The sequence below is a fragment of the Dreissena polymorpha genome, chromosome 1, assembly GCF_020536995.1.
Source record: "Dreissena polymorpha isolate Duluth1 chromosome 1, UMN_Dpol_1.0, whole genome shotgun sequence".
Classification (NCBI taxonomy): Eukaryota; Metazoa; Mollusca; class Bivalvia; order Myida; family Dreissenidae; genus Dreissena; species Dreissena polymorpha.
The window spans coordinates 71,497,395-71,518,714 of NC_068355.1; the positions used below are offsets into that span (position 1 = coordinate 71,497,395).

General features: G+C 38.2%; 1 protein-coding gene across 1 annotated transcript in view; it reads right to left on the reverse strand.

The window, feature by feature from the left end:
- LOC127834580 (pre-mRNA-processing-splicing factor 8-like) overlaps positions 1–21,320 on the reverse strand; it is a 99,372-nt gene that overhangs the window by 15,781 nt on the left and 62,271 nt on the right. Inside the window, 10 exon segments of the mRNA XM_052360575.1 lie at positions 417–605; positions 1,853–1,981; positions 2,439–2,676; positions 3,696–3,887; positions 4,171–4,331; positions 4,811–4,957; positions 7,758–7,887; positions 9,695–9,864; positions 10,193–10,328; positions 10,991–11,083. Of these exon segments, the coding sequence (XP_052216535.1) occupies positions 417–605; positions 1,853–1,981; positions 2,439–2,676; positions 3,696–3,887; positions 4,171–4,331; positions 4,811–4,957; positions 7,758–7,887; positions 9,695–9,864; positions 10,193–10,328; positions 10,991–11,083 (1,585 nt within the window).

A 21,320-nucleotide genomic window follows, 5' to 3' on the forward strand; every position in this document is an offset into this window, starting at 1 on the left:
GCCTCTTTCTTATAAAATGGGGTTTAGGGCTTGTGTGTGAAGTGTTGTCTCAGATAATCTATGCTCTCGGCACATGCTAATCAGGGACAACACATTCCCCAGAAAAACAAGAGATGTGTTTGTCAGAAACATAATGCCCCCTATTGTGCCGCTTTGAAGCGATGTATTGACCTTTGACCTTGAAGGATGACTTTGACCTTTCACCACTCAAAATGTGCAGCTCCATGAGATACACATGCATGCCAAATATCAAGTTGCTATCTTCAATAATGCAAAATTTATTGCAAAACTTAAAAAAAAACAGTGTTCTCCTTGAAATTCTGGGACAACCCTTTATGAACATATATTAAACCCATTTTCACAGATTAAGGCTCAAATTATAGCACACACAGCAGCTCTGACTTTCACCTGATTACCTTAAGACAGGCCTGGAAGGGCAGCTGGAGTTCACTGCCCTTGATGACAATGTTGGGGAAGTCGAGGAGATGCACCTCAAGGGGGTCCAACATTCCCTTCCTGGTGACAATGATCTGCTTTGGCTGCTCCTCCACTGGCAGGGAGCGAATTAAAGCGGCCACTTCTTCTGCAGTCTTCCACTTGGCAAGCTGCAAGGTAAGAAGGGCGATAACCATGGATGTATTGTGGTGTTTAAATCAATGAAATAAAAGAACAGTGCGAAATGATCAGCCACTTTGTAATTTCAAAGATCCTAGTACCCAAGCACCAAATGTGGTACTTTTTGTGTTGAAATCTGGATAATAAACCAAATTTAAACTAGAAGTACTGTATAAGTGAATATTTCCGCGTGTCGAAAAGTTAGCGAATTCACAAAAACAGACATTTCGCATGTGGAAATGTTAGCGAATCGCCCGTATCAAAAGGACATAAAAATATTTCACGTTGTAAAAATTGTAATTTATTGCTGGTTGCATACAATCCGATTATAATTGTCAGATACTTACCGTTAGTTTAAACGATCGTTAGATTGACGGATTATAGCTGTCAGACAACATTTTAACATTGTTAGTGTTGTGAAATATTTGTTTATTTTATGGATAAATTGATCTTGTTCTATGTAAACTGTTTTACTGATTTGTGATCACACTTTACTTGTGAAATAAAATGATTTCAGCGTAGTTCGTTCTGTCTTTTTCTTTGTCCAAAAATTGCTGTTTGATGTGAGGGGGGGGGGGGGGAAACTGTTAACAATGCCTTTTCTCCGAAAATAATAATCCTATTGTTATCAAGCGATAAGGTGTGAAAACATGTTTTCCTAACGGGGCTACTGTATTGATCGATATGCGATACCTAAACAACTGTTTGTAAAATCAGTTTATTTGTTCAGTCATTTATTTTCAGATGTAACCAAACAGCTTTGGCAATCTTTGAATAATGCCGTAACTAAGCAGTATGTTAATAGTTAATCAAACATAAAATAAACATTTTGTTTATAATACGTTTTTATATATATATTTCTCCAAAATGTTATATTTGTAATTATGTAAAATCGATAAAAAAGTAGTTTTTATCTTAAACCAGTGTCAAGATTAAATTTCTTACACGATGGTATACAGTAATTATCTTCACCCGGTGTCACCGTAAATTTCTACCTCAATGGGGGCGCAATTTTGACTGGGGGAAAATTTAGCGAATTTATTGCGTTCGTGAAATTCGCAAACATTTCCACCTCGCTAACTTTACCACTTATACAGTAGCTTCTAGCTGTGTCTATAATAGTGGTAACTAAAGCAGATCAATAAAAAAAACACCATTTTTAATAATTCATACTTTAAAAACTTTCAATCACAGATTTCTTCACAAAACATGCAGACATCAACCAACACAAGTGTACCTGTCCAAGACGTTTTTGTCCTGCCCATACAGAGGTATGGATGATCTTCAAAAACAGCTGCCCCGTCCGTGGGTTGAAGATGAAGATGGCTCCATTGATTGGCTTGGTCGTCAGGTTACCCTCAAATGTCTGAAACACAATTACCACATCTCATCATCTCCATATCAGGATGAGCAGTGCCTATTGTCAGTTACAATGCTAATTTTAGATACAAATGTCTAATAGGGGAAACAAAGCACATCGTAATTTACCACGATCAAGAAGTCTTTGCTCTTAGTGTGTAATTTAAACGTAACTTTTCAACTTACAAATCAGCAATCTTTGAATGTTACAGTTGTATAAAGAATATAGAAAACAACATCTTAGTTGTTGTTAGTTTTAGAAACGGTATATTTGTTAAAATCATTCTTACAAAATCAGCAGCACTTGAATCTTAAGTGTCATTAGAAAACTGATTTTCTAACTTCTGCATTTTTTAAAATCAGTTTTTGTTCATTAGAGTCTGCCTTTTATCGTTACATATAAAAGACCTGTAACAAAGCTACAGATTGAGCTTCAAGAGAGTTAACAACAATCTACTGTATACCTTGTGTATGGTGACACGGTACACATTGGTGTCATCAACGAACCAGATGATCTGATTGGAGAACAGCTCGCCGTAGTTCTGTGAGCTCAGGTAGGGCTCAGTAGGCTCTGAGGAGTAGAGTTGCAGCCCCTTGCGGATCCTCTCCCTAAGCACGTACAGGGCCGGGTTGGCCTTCATGATCTTGGCCATGGCCTGTTGGATGAGAGGCTTGGAACCCGGGAACCAATTGCCATACGCACTGAAATACAGGGCACACATCATTTCAGTTGCACGATGAGAATTTTTTTTTGCTTAAAGTATTTCCCAGATAAGCCTGTGCGGACTCCACATGCTAATCTTTAACAACAATTTACACACATTTCATAAACCTACTTTTCACAGAGCTTTTGACGATTTTTTAAGGCTTTTAATAAAAAAACTTTTTTACTATTTCAAGTTATAAAGACTTCATTAGCAACCCTTAGAAACTTATGAGCAGCAAACAGCATAAAACCTGAACAGCCTTCATGTAAGATTTGGTTGCATCCGTTTTCACTTTGCTTCTAAGAGAACAAGAGATGTGTTTGTCAGAAACACAATGCCCCTTAATGCACCGCTTTGATTTTTTTTTTACCTTGACCTTTCACCAACCAAAATGTGCAACTCCATGAGATACACATGCATGCCAAATATCAAGTTGCTACGTTCAATATTGCAAAAGTTATGAAGAAGGTTAGTTTTGGTTAAAGTTTTGGAATTGTTTTTTTGACCTTTGACCTTGAAGGATGACCTTGACCTTTCACCACTCAAAATGTGCAGCTCCATGAGATACACATGCATGCCAAATATCAAGTTGCTATGTTCAATTTTGCAAAAGTTATGAAGAAGGTTAAAGTTTTGGTTAAAGTTTTGGGACACACACACACACACATACAAATACAATGACAGTCAGGCCAAAAAAAATATATCCCCGATCTTTCGATCCGGGGGCATAAAAAGGTTAAGTGCAACCTTATATTTATCATTATAATTATACCAATTAATCCAGGCTTATAATAATGTTATTAGACATTTCTTTGTATTGCATAGAAAGCATCTCTAAGTAAAATGAAATTTGAAAGTAATATCCAGCATAATAAGCATATGCAAACATTTACACTTATGTAAGTAAACATACAGAATATGATACAAGAGTAATCAAAGGTTCATCTGGGAAATGACACAATCTTTCAAACACCCTTTTTACCAAACTGTTGCCAATTTCTATGTAAATCTCACCTGTGCAAGTTGTAAGCCAGATCAATGCCAATGAGCACGCCGGTAGGTGAGGGGTAAATACTCATGTTGTCTGAAGTGTAGTCAAGGAACTTGGCTCTTGTGTACCTCTCAATGTCGTGGGAATCATAATCACCCCAACGCAGCTGAATGTCTAGCCAGTACTTCTGGGTAGTAGCGTTATCCATTACATCCCTAACAAAACAGTGGTGCATTAAGTCTAATACAAACAAAAGGCATAACGGATGCCAGGCTCTGCTGAGGGTGCAGTTGTGAGCTAAAAATGGTATATTTATGCAAGACTTGTTACTGTAAAAATGGGACATGTAATTTCACTCCAATATTTTTTATAGACTGTAACAAACATCCTTAACTTTTTACTGCAAAAATTGGAGTCATATAAATTCTCAACTATAATTTTTCAATGATTTACCAAACATCTCCACTTATACCGTTTTCCACATGGAAATGCACCTACTTTGAGTCAGCAAGCAGTGAAGGCTTTGAGACGTTCCACTTGTATGCAGCAAAGAGCAGAATGTCAGCGCAAGAGCTGTTCATCTTGTAGGACTTGCGGGGGTGGATGGTCTCCTTCTGCACGGTCTCTATCTCAAGGGCGTCCAACTCCTGGTCAAACACCTGGCAGCACATAACACACATGAGCCTAATGCATGTGCGTAAAGTGTCGTCCCACATTAGCCTGTTCAGTGTGCACAGGCTAATCAAGAAAGACACTTTCTGCTTTTATTGCATTTATTGTTAAAAGGAAGTCTCTTTTTTTTAGAGGAGAATCTAGTTTAGGATCAAATGTACTAATGACAAGATTGGTGTTGAAAAAGTATTTGCTACAGAAGGAACACCAATAAGTAGCCCACACACAAGTTCTTGCCCATTAATTTTTTTGCTGGGCCTCAACATGTGCTTGGCAAATGTATATGTCTTCTATATCTGTGGTGAATGAACAAATATGGGTACAAATGTTCAAAATATGTGTTTTCAATATTGTATGGAATTCTTAAGTAAATCTAATTATTCATAGTACCCCGGGTTGTTGTCAAACCCCACATTGTAGCTTTTTCCAAATTAGTATCCATACCCACAGGCAGACCCATACTGACCTGACAGAGGTCCATGACAACGCTCTCATGGATCTTCTGCCACAAGTGAGCCCTGAAGATCTGTATGAGAGAGATCTTCAATGTGGGGATCTTGCCGTGCATGAAGATCCCTGTCAGATCCAGCTGTACCTGGAAACCTACGTACACCTGCAACACACAATAACACTCACTAGGAAACTGTTTCTTTTTGCATAAGCCAGGGTTGTTTATATTTAGAAACTATCTATTGGTGGCAAAATCGTAACATATTAACTGAGGCTTCTGTTGTTCTTGTTTATATCTGGGAGTTCAAACTAAATGGCTGGCAATGGTTCATATCCACTATGATAACACTTTTTAATAACAGAACTGCATAGACACTAAGAAATAGATCCTACGAGTGCTCCAGCTAGGATTTGAAAAGGGCAGGGAGGGGGGGGGGGGGGGGGGGGCTTTTTTGTCAAAAGGGCACTTTCGAGCGGGCGGTAGTATCTGGAATGCTCCCTGCGCATATTAATTTTTATGTTATTAATAATTGTTAGAATGTATTATTCCCATTATTATTAATCCATGCAAATAAAATGTCTACAATGAGGAATACATTGATTACAATGTAATAAAACATTTATAAATAATCATATGCCAAAAAAAGCAGGGTGTTCTGGTTTAATGCTGTTTGCACAAAGCCATTTTCACTTTGCTTCTAAGTGGTAAAGGGTTAAACAATAACTCTGATGTCACTTGGAATATTCCCTTAATGTTTATGAATTAAGTCAACTTTATTATCCCCACGTTTTCCGTCCTGGCCACCTGCTCCTCCTACACTATTAGCACTAGAACCTTTAAACTTACATACATGGTAGCTATGAGCATATGTGTGACGGTGACAGTGACGGAATTTTGATCTGACCCCTGGATCAAAAGTTATGGGGGTTGGGGCGGGGCCAGGTCAGAGATTTTCACTCATTTTTTTATGTTATTTTACATTAACTTCATTTCTGCACCGATTCACTTCGAATTGATACTGAACCTCTCTTATGACAATACGGTCAATCTCAGCTATGCATGGCCCCATTACCAATCCTGGGGCACCCCGCCCACATAGGCCACGCCCACCCAAAATTGCCTTTTACTATAATTTCTTCATTTCTACACCGATTCACTTCAAATTGATACTGAACCTTTTTTATGACAATATAGTCAATCTCAACTATGCATGGCACCATTATTAACCCTGGGGCGCCCCGCCCACATAGGCCATGACCACCCAAAATTGCCTTTTACTATAATTTCTTCATTTCTACACCGATTTACTTCAAATTGATACTGAACATCTCTTATGACAATACGGTCAATGTCAACTATGTAAGGCCCCATTACCAACCCTGGGGCGCCCTGCTCATAATAGGCCACACCCACCCAAAATTGTCTTTTACTATAATTTCTTCATTTCTACACCGATTCTCTTCTAATTGATACTGAACTTCTCTTTAACAATACCATCAATCTCAACTATGTATGGCCCCATTACCAACCCTGGGGCGCCCCGCCCATAATAGGCCACACCCACATAAAGCATGCCCACCCAAAATTGCCTTTTCCTATAATTTCTACATTTCTACACAGACTCACTTCAAATTGATACTGAACCTCTTTTATGACAATACAGTCAATCTCAACTATGCATGGCACAATTTACCAACACTGGGGCGCCCCACCCACATAGGCCATGACCACCCTAAATTGCCTTTTACTATAATTTCTTCATTTCTACACCGATTTACTTCAAATTGATACTGAACATCTCTTATGACAATATGGTCAATCTCAACTATGTAAGGCCCCATTACCAACCCTGGGGCGCCCTGCCCATAATAGGCCACACCCACCCAAAATTGTCTTTTACTAGAATTTCTACATTTCTACACCAATTCACTTCTAATTGATACTGAACTTCTCTTATGACAATACGGTCAATCTCAACTAAGTATGGCCCCATTACCAACCCTGGGGCGCCCCGCTCATAATAGGCCACACCTATCCAAAATTGCCTATTACTATAATATCTTCATTTCTACACCGATTCACTTCAAATTGACACTGAACCTGTCTTATGACAATACAGTTAATCTCAACTATGCATGACCCCATTATTAATCCTGGGGCGCCCCGCCCACATAGGCCACGCCCACCCAAAATTGCCTTTTACTATAATATCTTTATTTCTACACCGATTCACTTCAAATTGATACTGAACCTCTTTTATGACAATACAGTCAATCTCAACTTTGCATGGCGCCATTATCAACCCTGGGGCGCCCCGCCCACATAGGCCATGCCCACCCAAAATTGCCTTTTACTATAATTTCTTTATTTCTACACCGATTTAATTCAAATTGATACTGAACATCTCTTATGATAATACGGTCAATCTCAACTATGTATGGCCCCTTTACCAACCCTGGGCCTCCCCCCCCATAATAGGCCACACCCACCCAAAATTTTCTTTTACACTAATTTCTTATTTCTACTCCAATTAAATTCTAATGATACTGAACTTCTTTTATGACAATACGGTCAATCTCAACTATGCATGGACCCATTACCAACCATGGGGCGCCCCTGGGTCAAACATGCGGCGCGGGGATACGCGTCGGCCTCTGCCGCGCCATTTCTAGTTATGAATTGTTTTGGTGTAAGTCAACCACTTTGCATATTGTTTCGTACAAAAAGGGCACATTATAAATTAAAATAGTTCAAATAGTCATCAGACAAAATTGTATAAATTCATTGTAGAATTGATATACCTTCCAAGTACGAGTTGTTTATATAGGTAATAACCAACAGTTTGTTTTGAGACACATTTATTTAACTATGGGAACTCAAATCTTCTTGTTCTTACCACAATAACAAACACTTTGCTGGAAATGATTTCGTAAACATAAGATAAAACATAAATTATCCTTACATTAGCCCTGTTGATTGTGGGTGACCACCACAGGGTGAATCTTCTGTTAGGAATCTGGTTGAGACCAGATCTCTGTGCATTTGTCAGCTTCTTGTACTTCATGGATTCCTCAAAACCGCTTGCTTTCTCCCTGTAACATACAACAATATAAGCCATTTTAATATCATGTGCAAAACCATCTTGACAACAACTTTAAATTTGCTCTATATTCAGTATACATGTCATTTTATAACACTAGCAATCCTTGCAAAGAAAATCAAACAATTGCATTTTTGCAGATATTAAACTGTGGTAAACACAACCTAAAGTGTGTTACAATATTAGAGACTGTGAAAGTTGAAAACCTTTTGTCATTTTTTAAATGAAGGATAATACACATGAACAGCATTGAACGATAATAAAGAATGCCTGCAAAAGTTAATCTTGTGAAGTAAAGGAGAATGCCTTTAGAAAAGTTTGTCTCCGTAGAAAGACGGACAGACAAATAGATGGACAGACAAACATAGTGATTCCAGTTCATGCGCTGAAATGCTTAACAGAGGAAAGGATTATCTGCTTAAAGTGTATATATTTTTAAACAATGATGATTCAATGAAAGTCTGTGTTTAAAAGGGGCACCACTTTTGTTATTTTCAATATAGGGTGATACAAATTGAACATACAAACCTTAATACCATGACCAACAAAGCCTGCAAGCTTAATAATGTATGTAACAAAATGTTAAAGAATGCGTGTGATCACGTTTGCGTCTTTGGACAGAAAGACAAACAAACACAATTCCAGTTAACGCTATTTACTTCATAACTGGGGGCTTAATACACTTATGAGCTATAATTGCTGTAATATTGCTAACTCACATAAATTGTCAACAAGAGGGCCTGAAAGGCCCAAAGTCGCTCACCTGAGATAAAATTTATTATGGGGACAAATCTTCTGACCAAGTTTCATGAAGATCGGAAAATAAATGTGGCCTCTAGAGTGTTAACAAGGTTTTACTAAAGCCATATAAGGAAAAATGCCTCGCCCCCTGGCAGCCATGTTCTTCAACCAACCGGCATCATTTTTAACTCGTCCAAGATATTATCGGGATGAATCTTCTGACCAAGTTTCATGAAGATTGGACAGTAAATGTGGCCTCTAGAGTGTTTACAAGATTTTACTATAGCCATAGCCCAGCCCCTTGGAAGCCATGTTTTTCAAGCAAACATAATTATTTTCAAACTAATCCAAGATATCATTCAGACCAATCTTCTGACCAAATTTCATGAAGACTGGACAATAAATGTGGCCTCTAGAGTGTTAACAAGGTTTTACTATAGCCATATAAGGAAAAATGCCCGCCCCCTGGTGGCCATGTTTTTAAAGCAACCAAAACCATTTTCGAACTCATCCAAGATATCATTGGGACTAATCTTCTGACCAAGTTTTATGATGATCGGAAAATAAATGTGGCCTCTCGAGTGTTAACAAGGTTTTACTATTGCCATATAAGGAAAAATGCCCCGCCCCCATGGTGGCCATGTTTTTCAACCAACCAGCATCATTTTTGAACTCGTCCCAAGATATTATTGGGATGAATCTTCTGACCAAGTTTCATGAAGATCAGACAATAAATGTGGCCTCTAGAGTGTTAACGAGATTTTACAATAGCCATATAAGGAAAAATGACCCGCCCCTTGGCAGCCATGTTTTTCAATCAAACGTTACCATTTTCGAACTCATCCAAAATATCAATAAGAGAGTTAACAAGGCAAATGTTGACGCCGCACAATTCACAACGCATGACGCACATCGGACAAAAGGCGATCACAAAAGCTCACCATGAGCTAAAAAATAGAAGCTGAACATAGTGAAAACGGCCTAAAACAAACAAAACATGCAGCACAAAAACCTGCCACCTGATCATTAATCTTATACCATTGTTTCAAGCCACTAACCAGAAGAGTCCCTCCCAGGTAGGGAAGTATGTGCCCTTGAAGAGCGTGTGTTCCAGTATTCCCTCCACCCCTCCGAGGGCCTGGATCATGTCCGTGCGGTAGTTGTTCAGGTTCCACAGCTTACCATCGTGGCGCTGGTGGGTCCACCAGAAGGGATTCTGCTTTAGAACCTGCACACAATATGCTCAGTTTAGAAACATGCACCCTGGAGCAGTAATATTTGCAGAATGTTTTAATGATATAATGTCTGTTCTTTCAATTAATTCTTTTTTTTTCAGAAGCACATTATATCATGATTTTTTCATTTTTGGCTTGTCAGATAATTACATTTCTTGCCAAATAAATACACTGCAACATGTCTGACCTACTCAAATACCTTAATGAATACCTTTTTCAAACCACAAAATGGTGCCAAAATGTTGAAAACAAATCTTTAAAGCTCAAAGCAATTAGAGAATCCCTAGCATAACAATAACATAGAATTGGTAGATCCTCAACCTGGTAAGCCTTGAACTCTGTGCGCACTCTCCAACCCTTGTCATATGCGAGTGTGTGTCTGTCCTTCTGGAACAGGGTGTTGATACGAGGGATGCCTCGGTCCCAACTGTCGTCCAGGTCCTCTAGGGTCAGACGCCTGCAAGTGCATGTGCATAGAGTGTGACCTTAGATAAGCCTCCACTGTTCGCACAGACTAATCAGTCCCTGCTTTTACTGTTTTTTAGTTTAAAGGAAGTCAATTCTTGGCGTAAATCGATTTCAGGACTGTACAGGCTAATCATAGACAACACTTCCTGCTTTTTTGTATATTTTTTTTGTTAAAGGAAATGCTTTCTTAGCTAAAATCCAGTTCAGACAAAGTGCCTGATAAGCCTGTGAACATGAACAGCAATTTTACATTCCACTCTTGCACTATCCTCATGTACATACATACACTTACTGACCACACATAGTTAAACTGCAGGCGTGATTTCTATGTGTGGACAGTGAGTTATAATTTATCTTTAAAGTACTATTTAGCAAGCAAATAACTTTCTCAACATGCATGTCCTGCAAAAAATTGAGACAATTCTTATCCTTACTATTCCTGGCCTTAAATCAAATATTCCTTTCATAAAAGACGACCGTTAACCAAATATTCCTTTAGAAGACAGAGCAAAAGTTATTTACCGTTATCTGCATACTTAGGTTTAAAGAAAGAGTTGTATGCCTTTCTATCCAAACATAAGTACATTACAACAGCTCCAGCTTTCAACAGCTGATGTTTTATCCATACAAACGATGTGACTAGTTGTATACCTGTTCTGTGCGTTTGCCTCCTGCCTCTTGAGAGCATATTCAGCCCAGACTCTCTGGGAGTCAATGAACTCACTCTCCCAAGGCATGATGTACCTAGACATAATATAATCAAACTACAGTTCAATATGTGTTTGCATAAATATCCGCAAAAATAGGTTTTGGGTGGCATGGAAACAACCATAAACAAATGAATTTATAGTAATAAATACACAACTTAGTATATTCAGGGGTGTTATTTTGGAATGAAAATAATATCCTACTATCCAAACTCTTCACTTTAAAATACATTGAAACATTCAAAAAACTTTTTTTTCGAAAAGCAATATTGCAGGGATTCATATGGCTGATATTGCCAGAAAGAAGGAGGAAATTACAACCCTGACTGTGCTTCATATACTTTTAAGCATTCCACAAACAAATATTATTGCATTTGAAACAAGAGCACCGCCTTGCGGGTGCAGACCGCTCATCTATTTTCTTTTTAAAGGTGAAGGGACTCTCATTTTCAATCACAAAGGAGGGAGGAGTGGAGTGAAGAGGGGTGTATAGTGTGGGGTTGTGGACATTTATTACATTATCTTCCAAAAAAAAGCGAAAAAAAAAAAAAAAAAAAAAAAAAAATCGTGGGGGGGGGGGGGTATAGTGTGAGGGTGTGGTGATAATTTGTGAGATGATCTTAAAAAAAAAAAAAAAAAAAAAAAAAAAAAAATCAAAAAAAAAAATTTGGGGGGGGGGGGGTGGGGGGGGGTGGGGTGGGGGTATAGTGTGAGGGTGTGGTGGTCATTTGTGAGATGATCTTATAAAAAAAAAAAAAAAAAAAAAAATTAGGGGGGGGGGGGAGGGGGGGGAGGGGGGGGGAGGGCACGGGGGATGGTTTGGGTGAAGTCTATTGTGGTATGTCAGGTAAGAGTAGTTTCATCAAAGTATCAATCAAATCTAATCATAAATAAAGAAGTTATGGCAATTTTAGCAAAATTTAATAATTTGACCTTGAGAGTCAAGGTCATTCAAAGGTCAAAGTAAAATTCAAGTTGCCAGGTACAGTAACCTCATGATAGCATGTAAGTATTTGAAGTTTGAAAGCAATAGCCTTGATACTTCGAGTGGATCGAAACACAAAATTTAACCATATATTAAAAGTTACTAAGTCAAAAAAGGGCCATAATTCCGTAACAATGACAACCAGAGTTATGCAACTTGTCCTTTTACTGTACCCTTATGATAGTTTGTGAGTGTTCCAAGTATGAAAGCAATATCTATGATACTTTAGGGGTAAAGTGACCAAAACATAAATCTTAACCAAATTTTCAATTTTCTAAGTATAAAGGGCCCATAATTCCGTCCAAATGCCAGTCAGAGTTACATAACTTTGCCTGCACCGTCCCCTTATGATAGTTCATAAATCTTGCAAGTATGAAAGCAATAGCTTTGATACTGTAGGAATAAAGTGGACCTAAACACAAAACTTAATCAAATTTTCAATTTTCTAAGTATAAAAAGGGCACATAATTCTGTCAAAATGCCAGTCAGAGTTACATTACTTTGCCTGCACAGTCCCCTTATGATAGTTAGTAAGTGTTGCAAGTATGAAAGCAATAGCTTTGATGCTTAAGGAATAAAATGGACCTAAACACAAAACTTAACCAAAATTGTCAATTTTCTAAGTATAAAAAGGGCACATAATTCTGTCAAAATGCATGCCAGAGTTATCTAACTTTGCCTGCCCAGTCCCCTCATGATAGTAAGTAAGTGTACCAAGTTTGAATGCAATAGCATTGATACTTACTGAGAAAAGTGGAACTAAACGCAAAACTTAACCAAAATTTGCAATTTTTTAAGTACAAAAAGGGCACATAATTCTGTCAAAATGCACGCCAGAGTTATCTAACTTTGCCTGCCTAGTCCCCTCATGATAGTAAGTAAGTGTACCAAGTTTGAATGCAATAGCATTGATACTTTCTGAGAAAAGTGGACCTAAACGCAAAACTTAACCGGACGCCGACGCCAACGCCAACGCCAACGCCAACGCCAACGCCGACGCCAAGGTGATGACAATAGCTCATAATTTTTTTTCAAAAAATAGATGAGCTAATAAAATGGAATATATGCCAACAAATGACTATTTTAAATTGACCCAAAATGTCCTACCTTGTACCATTATACAATATCTTGAAAATGTGTGATGATCAATGCACATTATTTATCAACTAGAAATAAGTACAAAGATCACAGATGTCCCCATTTTATTTACTGAATACAGAATAGTGTGTTGTGTGACGCATAGGTGAACATTTGATACACCATATACGAGTCGTGTTCTGAGAAAACTGGGCATAATGCATGTGCATAAAGAGTCGTCACAGATTGAAATGTGCAGTCCGCACAGGCTAATCATGGACAACACTTTCCGCCTAAATTGGATTTTTGCTAAGAAGAGACTTCATTAGAACAAAACATGTCATAAAAGCGGAAAGTGTTGTCCATGTTAAGCCTGTGCGGACTGCACAGGCTAATCTGGGACGACACTTTATGCACATGCATTATGCCCAGTCTTCTCAGAACACGACTCATATATGTACCAGTTCTTTGTAATTGTTTCTGCCAATAAAGCCTATCTTACTTATGTGACATAGACCTTTGCCCAAGAAACATAGTTGGTGCATACAAAATGACATCTTGAAATGATGAAACATTTCACCATTCACTATGAAGAAATAGAAATAACAGTCACATGAACGTCTGTAATCACTTTTACCACATAAGGAATATGCACCAACTTCAAGTTTCCACCGTTAACCTCAAATTTGAAAGGAATTTTACTTGACACATTACATACAATTTAAGAGTTCGCTGTGACCTTGACCTTGAAGTGAGCAACATGGTTATGAACGCAACACATCACCTTTAAATATATTTACAAATTGTGACAATTTATTTCAAAATCCCTAAATGCACAGCAAAGTTATGAGCCAGACACGCGCATATACTTGCACTATAAACATATAAAGACTATTAAAAAGCTGCCCTATCTGTCGTTGACATTGAAACGAGCAAAACAATTGTTGAACAAGACATGTAATCTTGATATGATGATCATTTGTGCCTATATATTTTCAAACCCTATACTAAACAACAAAATTATCAGCCAAACAAAAAATGTCCCACAAAGACAAACACAGGTACACACACACGGACAAGGGTAGCATGCCCTTATGCAATAATCATAACACAGGTATACTAAAATAACATTAGTTCAGAGAAATATTATACTTTTAATGTTCTAATAACAAATATGTAATTCTTAAAATGTGCATACAATAATGATTCATTTAAACAAACATACATAAATATACATTATGTTCAGTTCGTACACATTGAAATTCTTATAAAGGTTCACACACAGACTTATTTTAAAACTATACACATTTACCTGTACAAGTTGGGAATAAGTTGATCGTCGTCGTGTGACATTCCCGATCGGAAGTGTGTGATGCCGACATCGGTCTGCTTGGACCAGCGCAGGTCAGACTGAGGGATCAGCACGTGGCCCATACTCAGCATGCCCAGACCTGAACATGTAGGCAAAATGAGTCGTGTTCTGAGAAAACTGGGCATAAAGTGTCGTCCCAGATTAGCCAGTGCAGTCCACACAGGCTAATCAGGGACGACACTTTCCGCCAAAATTGGATTTTTGCTAAGAAGAGACTTCATTTAAACAAAAATGTCATAAAAGCGGTAAGTGTCATCCCTGATTAGCCTGTGCGGACTGCACAGGCTAATCTGGAATGACACTTTACGCACATGTATTACGGCCAGTTTTCTCAGAACACTACTCAAATGCATGTCCATAGCTGTTTTTTTTCATGACCTAAGAGTTTTAGTCAATCATCACTACTTTTTTGTTCAACTTTGAGAAAACTAACATCAACTTTTTTTTTAAGACCAAACTGAAACCATTTCAGTTACATGATTTTTTCACTGGCTATTTCCAAATGTTAAAAAATTGGAAGGCAAGAAAATACTCAATAATGAAAAGGAAAGTTTCAAAAGCAAATATTTTAGCTTTTTAAATGTTCATAGAGAAAATGAAAAGATTTATTTAAAAATTTATGTTTTTTTTATAATCCAGGCAATAAAAAATTACTCCATTATGTGCATAGTTCTACTGCGGTACCCACCTCCAAGCTCCTTGGGTGTGTAGAACACAACAGGGGGGAACCTGCTGGGCATTTTAGAGTTGAGGCCGATCTTGATTCTGGTCTGGATCTTATTTTCACATTTTACCAGCAGGTCCAGTAACTCCTGGGTGTTGACAACGGCCTCTCGGAAGTAGGTCATCAGGCCAATCAGGGCAGTGTTCCACTTGTTGACAATCTGTCAATCATGCATGTTTTGAAATCATTAAGTCATGTTTGAGGAGTATTAAGACAGAAATTCACACCAATTTATACACACTCTAAAGAAACTGAATATATCACTTTTAGCTTAAAAGCATTTTGTGTTTCATCAGCTCTTATGTGTAAATGTTTATCAAGTCTGAATAATTTATGGTTAGGTTCATTGCGACAGAAGTGTTATGTATTTTATATCAAGATAAATAAAAGCTAATTGTTTCAACTGATGTCTTTCAACAATTCTTACACTATGCTTGCTTATATTACATACCTTTGTAAATGTGGTAGAGCCCGAGGCCATTAGTATCTGTCTGACCCGGTTATGAAACTTGTTCATGGAGTCATCGTCCACACGTAGGAAGCACTGGGCAGTCCTCTCCTTTGTCACCTAGTGCAGGGTGCATGCAATGGAAACAAGATATGTGTTTGTTGAAAACACTATGTCCCCTTCTGCGCCACTTTGAAGCTATATATTTTACCTTTGACATTGAAGAATGACCTTGACCTTTCACCACTCAAAATGTGCAGCTCTATGAGATACACATGCATGCCAAATATCAAGTTGCTATATTGCAAAAGTTATGGCAAATGTTAAAGTTTGATGCAAACAAACACACAAACAAACCAACAGACAGAGCAAAAACAATATGTCCCCCAATATAGTGGTGGGGTACATAACAAGAGCTGTCAGAGGACAGCGCGCTCGACTATTCGAGTGCTTGACAGTATAACGCAGCGGCGTAAAATTCTGTTTGCCGGAGGGATGAATGGGCATGCGTACTTATTCTACAAAATTTATCTCTACAAGCTAACCTTAGCGACAATTACTCAACACATTGGCTCGAATGGACTCTGGGCTTCATGCATAGTATATCCAAGTAATTAAAAGATTAAGCTTAAAAAATAGAAGAAATGCAGCTGGGGAAAAACTGGTATGTGTCAAATCGTATTCAATGTCCGAGTTAAAAAGTGTGATCGCTGGTTAAGCGATTATTGTGATTAAATGACCGAGTTTTAAGTGTGGACTCGCTGGTTGAGCGACTTAAAAAGTGTGAAATCGCTGGTCGAGCGATTATTGGTATTAAATGTCCGATTTAAAAGTAATGGTCAAGTGACCATTGGTGTAAAGAGTGTCTAAAGGTATTGTGTTAATGGTAAAGTGGCCATTGGTATACAAAGTGTGAAAAGGTATTGTGTTTATGGTCAAGTGACCATTGGTATAAAAGTGTGTAAAAGTATTGTGTTAATGGTCAAGTGACCATTGGTATAACAAGAAATGTGTTTGTCAGAAACACTATTTCCCCTTCTGCGCTGCTTTGACTTAGTATTTTGACCTTTGACCTTGAAGGATGACCTTGACCTTTCACCACTCAAAATGTGCAGCTCCATGAGATACACATGCATGACAAATATGAAGAAGCTATCTTCAATATAGCAAAAGTTATTGCAAAATGTTAAAGTTGGCGCAAACCAACAGACCAACCAACCAACAGACTGGGCAAAAACAATATGTCCCCCACTATAGTGGTGGGGACATAAAAAGTGTGTATAAGTATTTTGTTAATGGTCACTTGTTAATGGTCAAGTGAACATTGGTATAAAAAGTGGTGTGTAAAGGTATAGTCGCCGGTTGAGCAATTAATGGTCAAGCGACTGGTAGAGCTATGCTTAGCCCAAATCAAGTGAATGGTTTTTCCTGCCCGGTCGCTTGAAGAGCAAGAACATTTTTATTTTGGGTAGGCGGTGTTGCTACTATACTTATACTTATTTCACATCGGTTATTTAACGTGTGCTCGTCCACCTCCGGTAGGCAAAATTTTCGGCTGTTTCTGTTTAACGCTGCGGCCATTATATCCCACTCTCTTACTTGCATAATATATTATATGGATCTGTTAGTGAATTCTTCATATGTGTACATCCGATTTCATTTGTGTGATGTCTATTGGGAGGCAAAATATATTGAAATAATGTCATTTAAGTTAACTGAACTAATGTGTTGTTCTATCGTGCAGTCGTAAAATAATTACTTTAAATTTCAAAACAGCCCTAAACATAAGACTGACTCCGCTGATAAGCCTTCCTACCTCATTCTGCAGGTTCCAGACACCATCTTTGTGAGTGAACTCCTCGTGGGTGGTGCGACACTTGGGCAGTATACGACACTCAAAGCCACACATGTTGAACAGCAGGTTGGGGTTGTCCTTGCTATACACTGACACAAAACTGCCGTCCCACTCAATGGTGGTCACAGAGCGGTGGCAGACGGTTTTTGATGTCCCAGAACACTGCGCGGCCCCTTGAAAACATCACATTGAGCTGCTTTCCAGGAATACGGGCTTTAATACATGTACATGAAGGGTCCTATATTGCACAGGGACGACATTTTCCTGTTATGTTTTTTTTTTAAAAGAAAGTCTCTTTTTAGCAACAAAAAGAAATTTTTTAGGCAAAAAGTGACGCCCCTGATAAGCCTGTGCAAACTGCATTGGGTGACATTGCAGACACACGTATTTAACAAGGGCTGTTTGTAAAACATGCATGCCCCCCATATGGGCTGTCAGTTAAAGCTGCAGCCATTGTGTGAATAAGTTTTTTGTCACTGTGACCTTTACCTTTGACCTAGTGACCTGAAAATTAATGGGGGTCATCTGCCAGTCATGATCAATGTACCTATGAAGTTTCATGATCCTAGGTGTAGGCATTATTGAGTAATCATCCGGAAACCATTTTACTATTTCAAGTCACTGTGACTTGACCTTTGACCTAGTGACCTGAACATCAATAGGGGTCATTTGCCAGTCATGATCAATGTACCTATGAAGTTTCATGATCCTAGGCGTAAGCGTTCTTGAGTTATCATCCAGAAACCATTTTTCTGTTTCGAGTAACTGTGACCTTGACCTTTGACCTAGTGACCTGAAAATCAATAGGGGTCATCTGCGAGTCATGATCAATGTACCTATGAAGTTTTATGATCCTAGGCGTGAGCTTTCTTGAGTTATCATCCGAACACCATTTTCTGTTTCGAGTCACTGTGACCTTGACCTTTGTCATGATCAATGTACCTATGAAGTTTCATGATCCTAGGTGTAGGTATTCTTGAGTTATCATACAGAAACTGTCTTACTATGTCGAGTCACTGTTGACCTTGATCTTTGACCTAGTGACCTCAAAATCAATAGGGTCATCTGCCAGTCTATGAGCAATGTACCTATGAAGTTTCATAATCCTAGGCATTAGTGTTCTTGAGTTATCATCCGGAAACCATCTTGTGGACGGACGGACTACCGACATGTGCAAAACAATATACCCCCTCTTCTTCCAAGGGGAGCATAAAATTACAGAAAGCAACAAAAAAACTTTATTGAATACTGTTAAGCATTAAGATAATACAAAACTGTTCAGTTGCTCACAGGTTAACATCATGTTTCATGAGCCTCATCCTCGAGTTCCCTGGGCCAGCACTTCTTGTTGTTGTAGCCCACGATGTTCTCATTGTTTGGGTCTGGGTGCTCAGGTCAGGTAGCGCTGGATCAAGTCCCTGGCCTCCTCAGCAGAGAACCTGAACAACAGAATATTGATCTAATGGCCTGTATGAATATACTGAATAATTTGTACATGTATTTCCATTATGTGTGATTCATTTAAAACACATGTTAACTTAATACCAAGTTAGCAAGACTTAAAACAACTGAAACAGACTTGTTCTCAGATTTTTGTATTCTTTATTAACAAAACTAATTAACTTATACAAACTAAATTGATTGGAATATATACAAATAATTAAAATATTTAAAGTGACTGTCTTAGGATTTAAACCAGTGATTTACAGAACAACAAGGGACAAAATTGTCACAAAACCAGGTTTTCATTGTGAAAAAAAAATCTGATAAAGGGAGAAAACTCAAACTGAACTTTTGAAATGACCAAAAAAATTAACCCCCTTTGTAATTTTTTTTTTTTTTTTAAATCTATTTTTAGTCGTGGCTACCTTGACATTGGAGATATTGACGTGATTCTTTCGTGGGACACACCGTCCCATGATGGTGAACAAATGTGCCAAATGATTTTAAAATCTCACAATGAATGACCATAGTTATGGCCAGGACAAGCTCATTTATGGCCATTTTTGACCTTTGAACTCAAGTGTGACCTTGACCTTGGAGATATCGACGTAATTATTTCGCGCGACACCACCGTCCAATGATGGGGAACAAATGTGCCAAATGATTTTAAATCTGACAATGAACGACATAGTTATGGCCCGGACAAGCTTATTCCGCCAGCCCGCCAGCCAGCCAGCCCGCCAAGCCAGCCAGCCCGCCCGCATTCGCCAATCTAATAACCAGTTTTTTCCTTCGGAAAAACCTGGTAAAAAAATGCTGCTCTACCACTATGTCACAGGGCTTTTGAATTTAAAAACATTATTTTACATGCTTTCCAGGTAATGCAACTTTTTTATTTTATATTGACTAAAACTATCAATAATCAATTCATTACTCTACGGATATCGATTGATTATTTCAAATAAACTTACAAAAATTTCTAGCATTTTTCCCTCAGTACAGGGTGCTTTTTGTTTGCTTGAAAATGAAGCATACTTTCTGTTGTTAACGTACATAAAAAAAATTTAACTTGTTTTTTTTTCCCATATTGGTGAACAAGTACCTGAATACTTAAAGTTTTGCTAATTTAAAATGCCTATTAGGAAACAATTAACAGAGGCTGTGATTTCAGAAACACAGTGGATAAAAAACAAGAGATGTGTTAGTCAGAAACACAATGCCCCTATTGCACCGCTTTGAATTCTTTTTTACCTTTGACCTTGAAGGATGACCTTGACCTTGAACTTCCACTACTCAAAATGTGCAGCTCATGAGAACGCCGCTTTGATTTATTTTTTTTTACCTTTGACCTTGAAGAAAGACCTTGACCTTAAACTTCCACAACTCAAAATGTGCAGCTTCATGAGAACGCCGCTTTGAAAAAATAAAAAATTGACCTTTGACCTTGAAGGATGACCTTGACCTTGAACTTCCAACACTCAAAATGAGCAGCTTCATGAGAACGCCGCTTTGAAATATTCTTTTTTTTTGTTGACCATGCATGCCAAATATCAAGTTGCTATTTTCAATATTGCAAAAGTTATGGCCAATCTTAAAGTTTTATTTTCGGACGGACGGACGGACAGACTGACATACTGACGGACAGTTCAACTGCTATTGCCACCCTACCGGGGGCATAAAAATATTGGTCATTTAGGGTTTAAAGAACAGTTACCTTCTTTTTTAAAAGATCTTGTGGAATAAGTAATTACTTGTAAAGCAATCTAAGCACTATAAAAGGAAGAAATTAGGAAACTAAGCATACCCCTGAAATTATAAACAATTCCAAACCTGAAGTAGATGTGTATCTTGTCGACATATCTGGAGTAGAGCCTAATGGGGTGTGCACCCTCCGTGGTGGTGTCCTGGAACTGCAGGAAGGCGTTGGGCATCTGAGGGGGACCGACCATCTCGGAGGCGCGCATGAGACCGAGAACCAGAAGGTCCATCACCAGGCCGTAGTACTGTGTGATGAACGAGGCAAACTGGAGACCACGTATGATGCCGTACGAGTTGGTGTGGTTCATGTCCTGGAACAGCCAGCAAGAGATCAGGATCTAGATCTCATGCTTCAGTTTGGTATGCAGCATATTTTTTACTTATCTAGAAGCTTTAAAGGCAAATGACTAAAATTGTTTTACTGAAATAGATTCCTCATCAAGAGATATTTAAAATTAATTACAGTTAATTTGATTTTAAGACCCAACCAGCAAATTATTGTTAATCTTTATTTCACTCTGTGTAAACTTTCATAGGATTAAAAAAACTAACAAGAGTCAATATGCCCTGTAGAACATTGCTGATAAAAGCTTTTTTTTTTATTGAAAATCT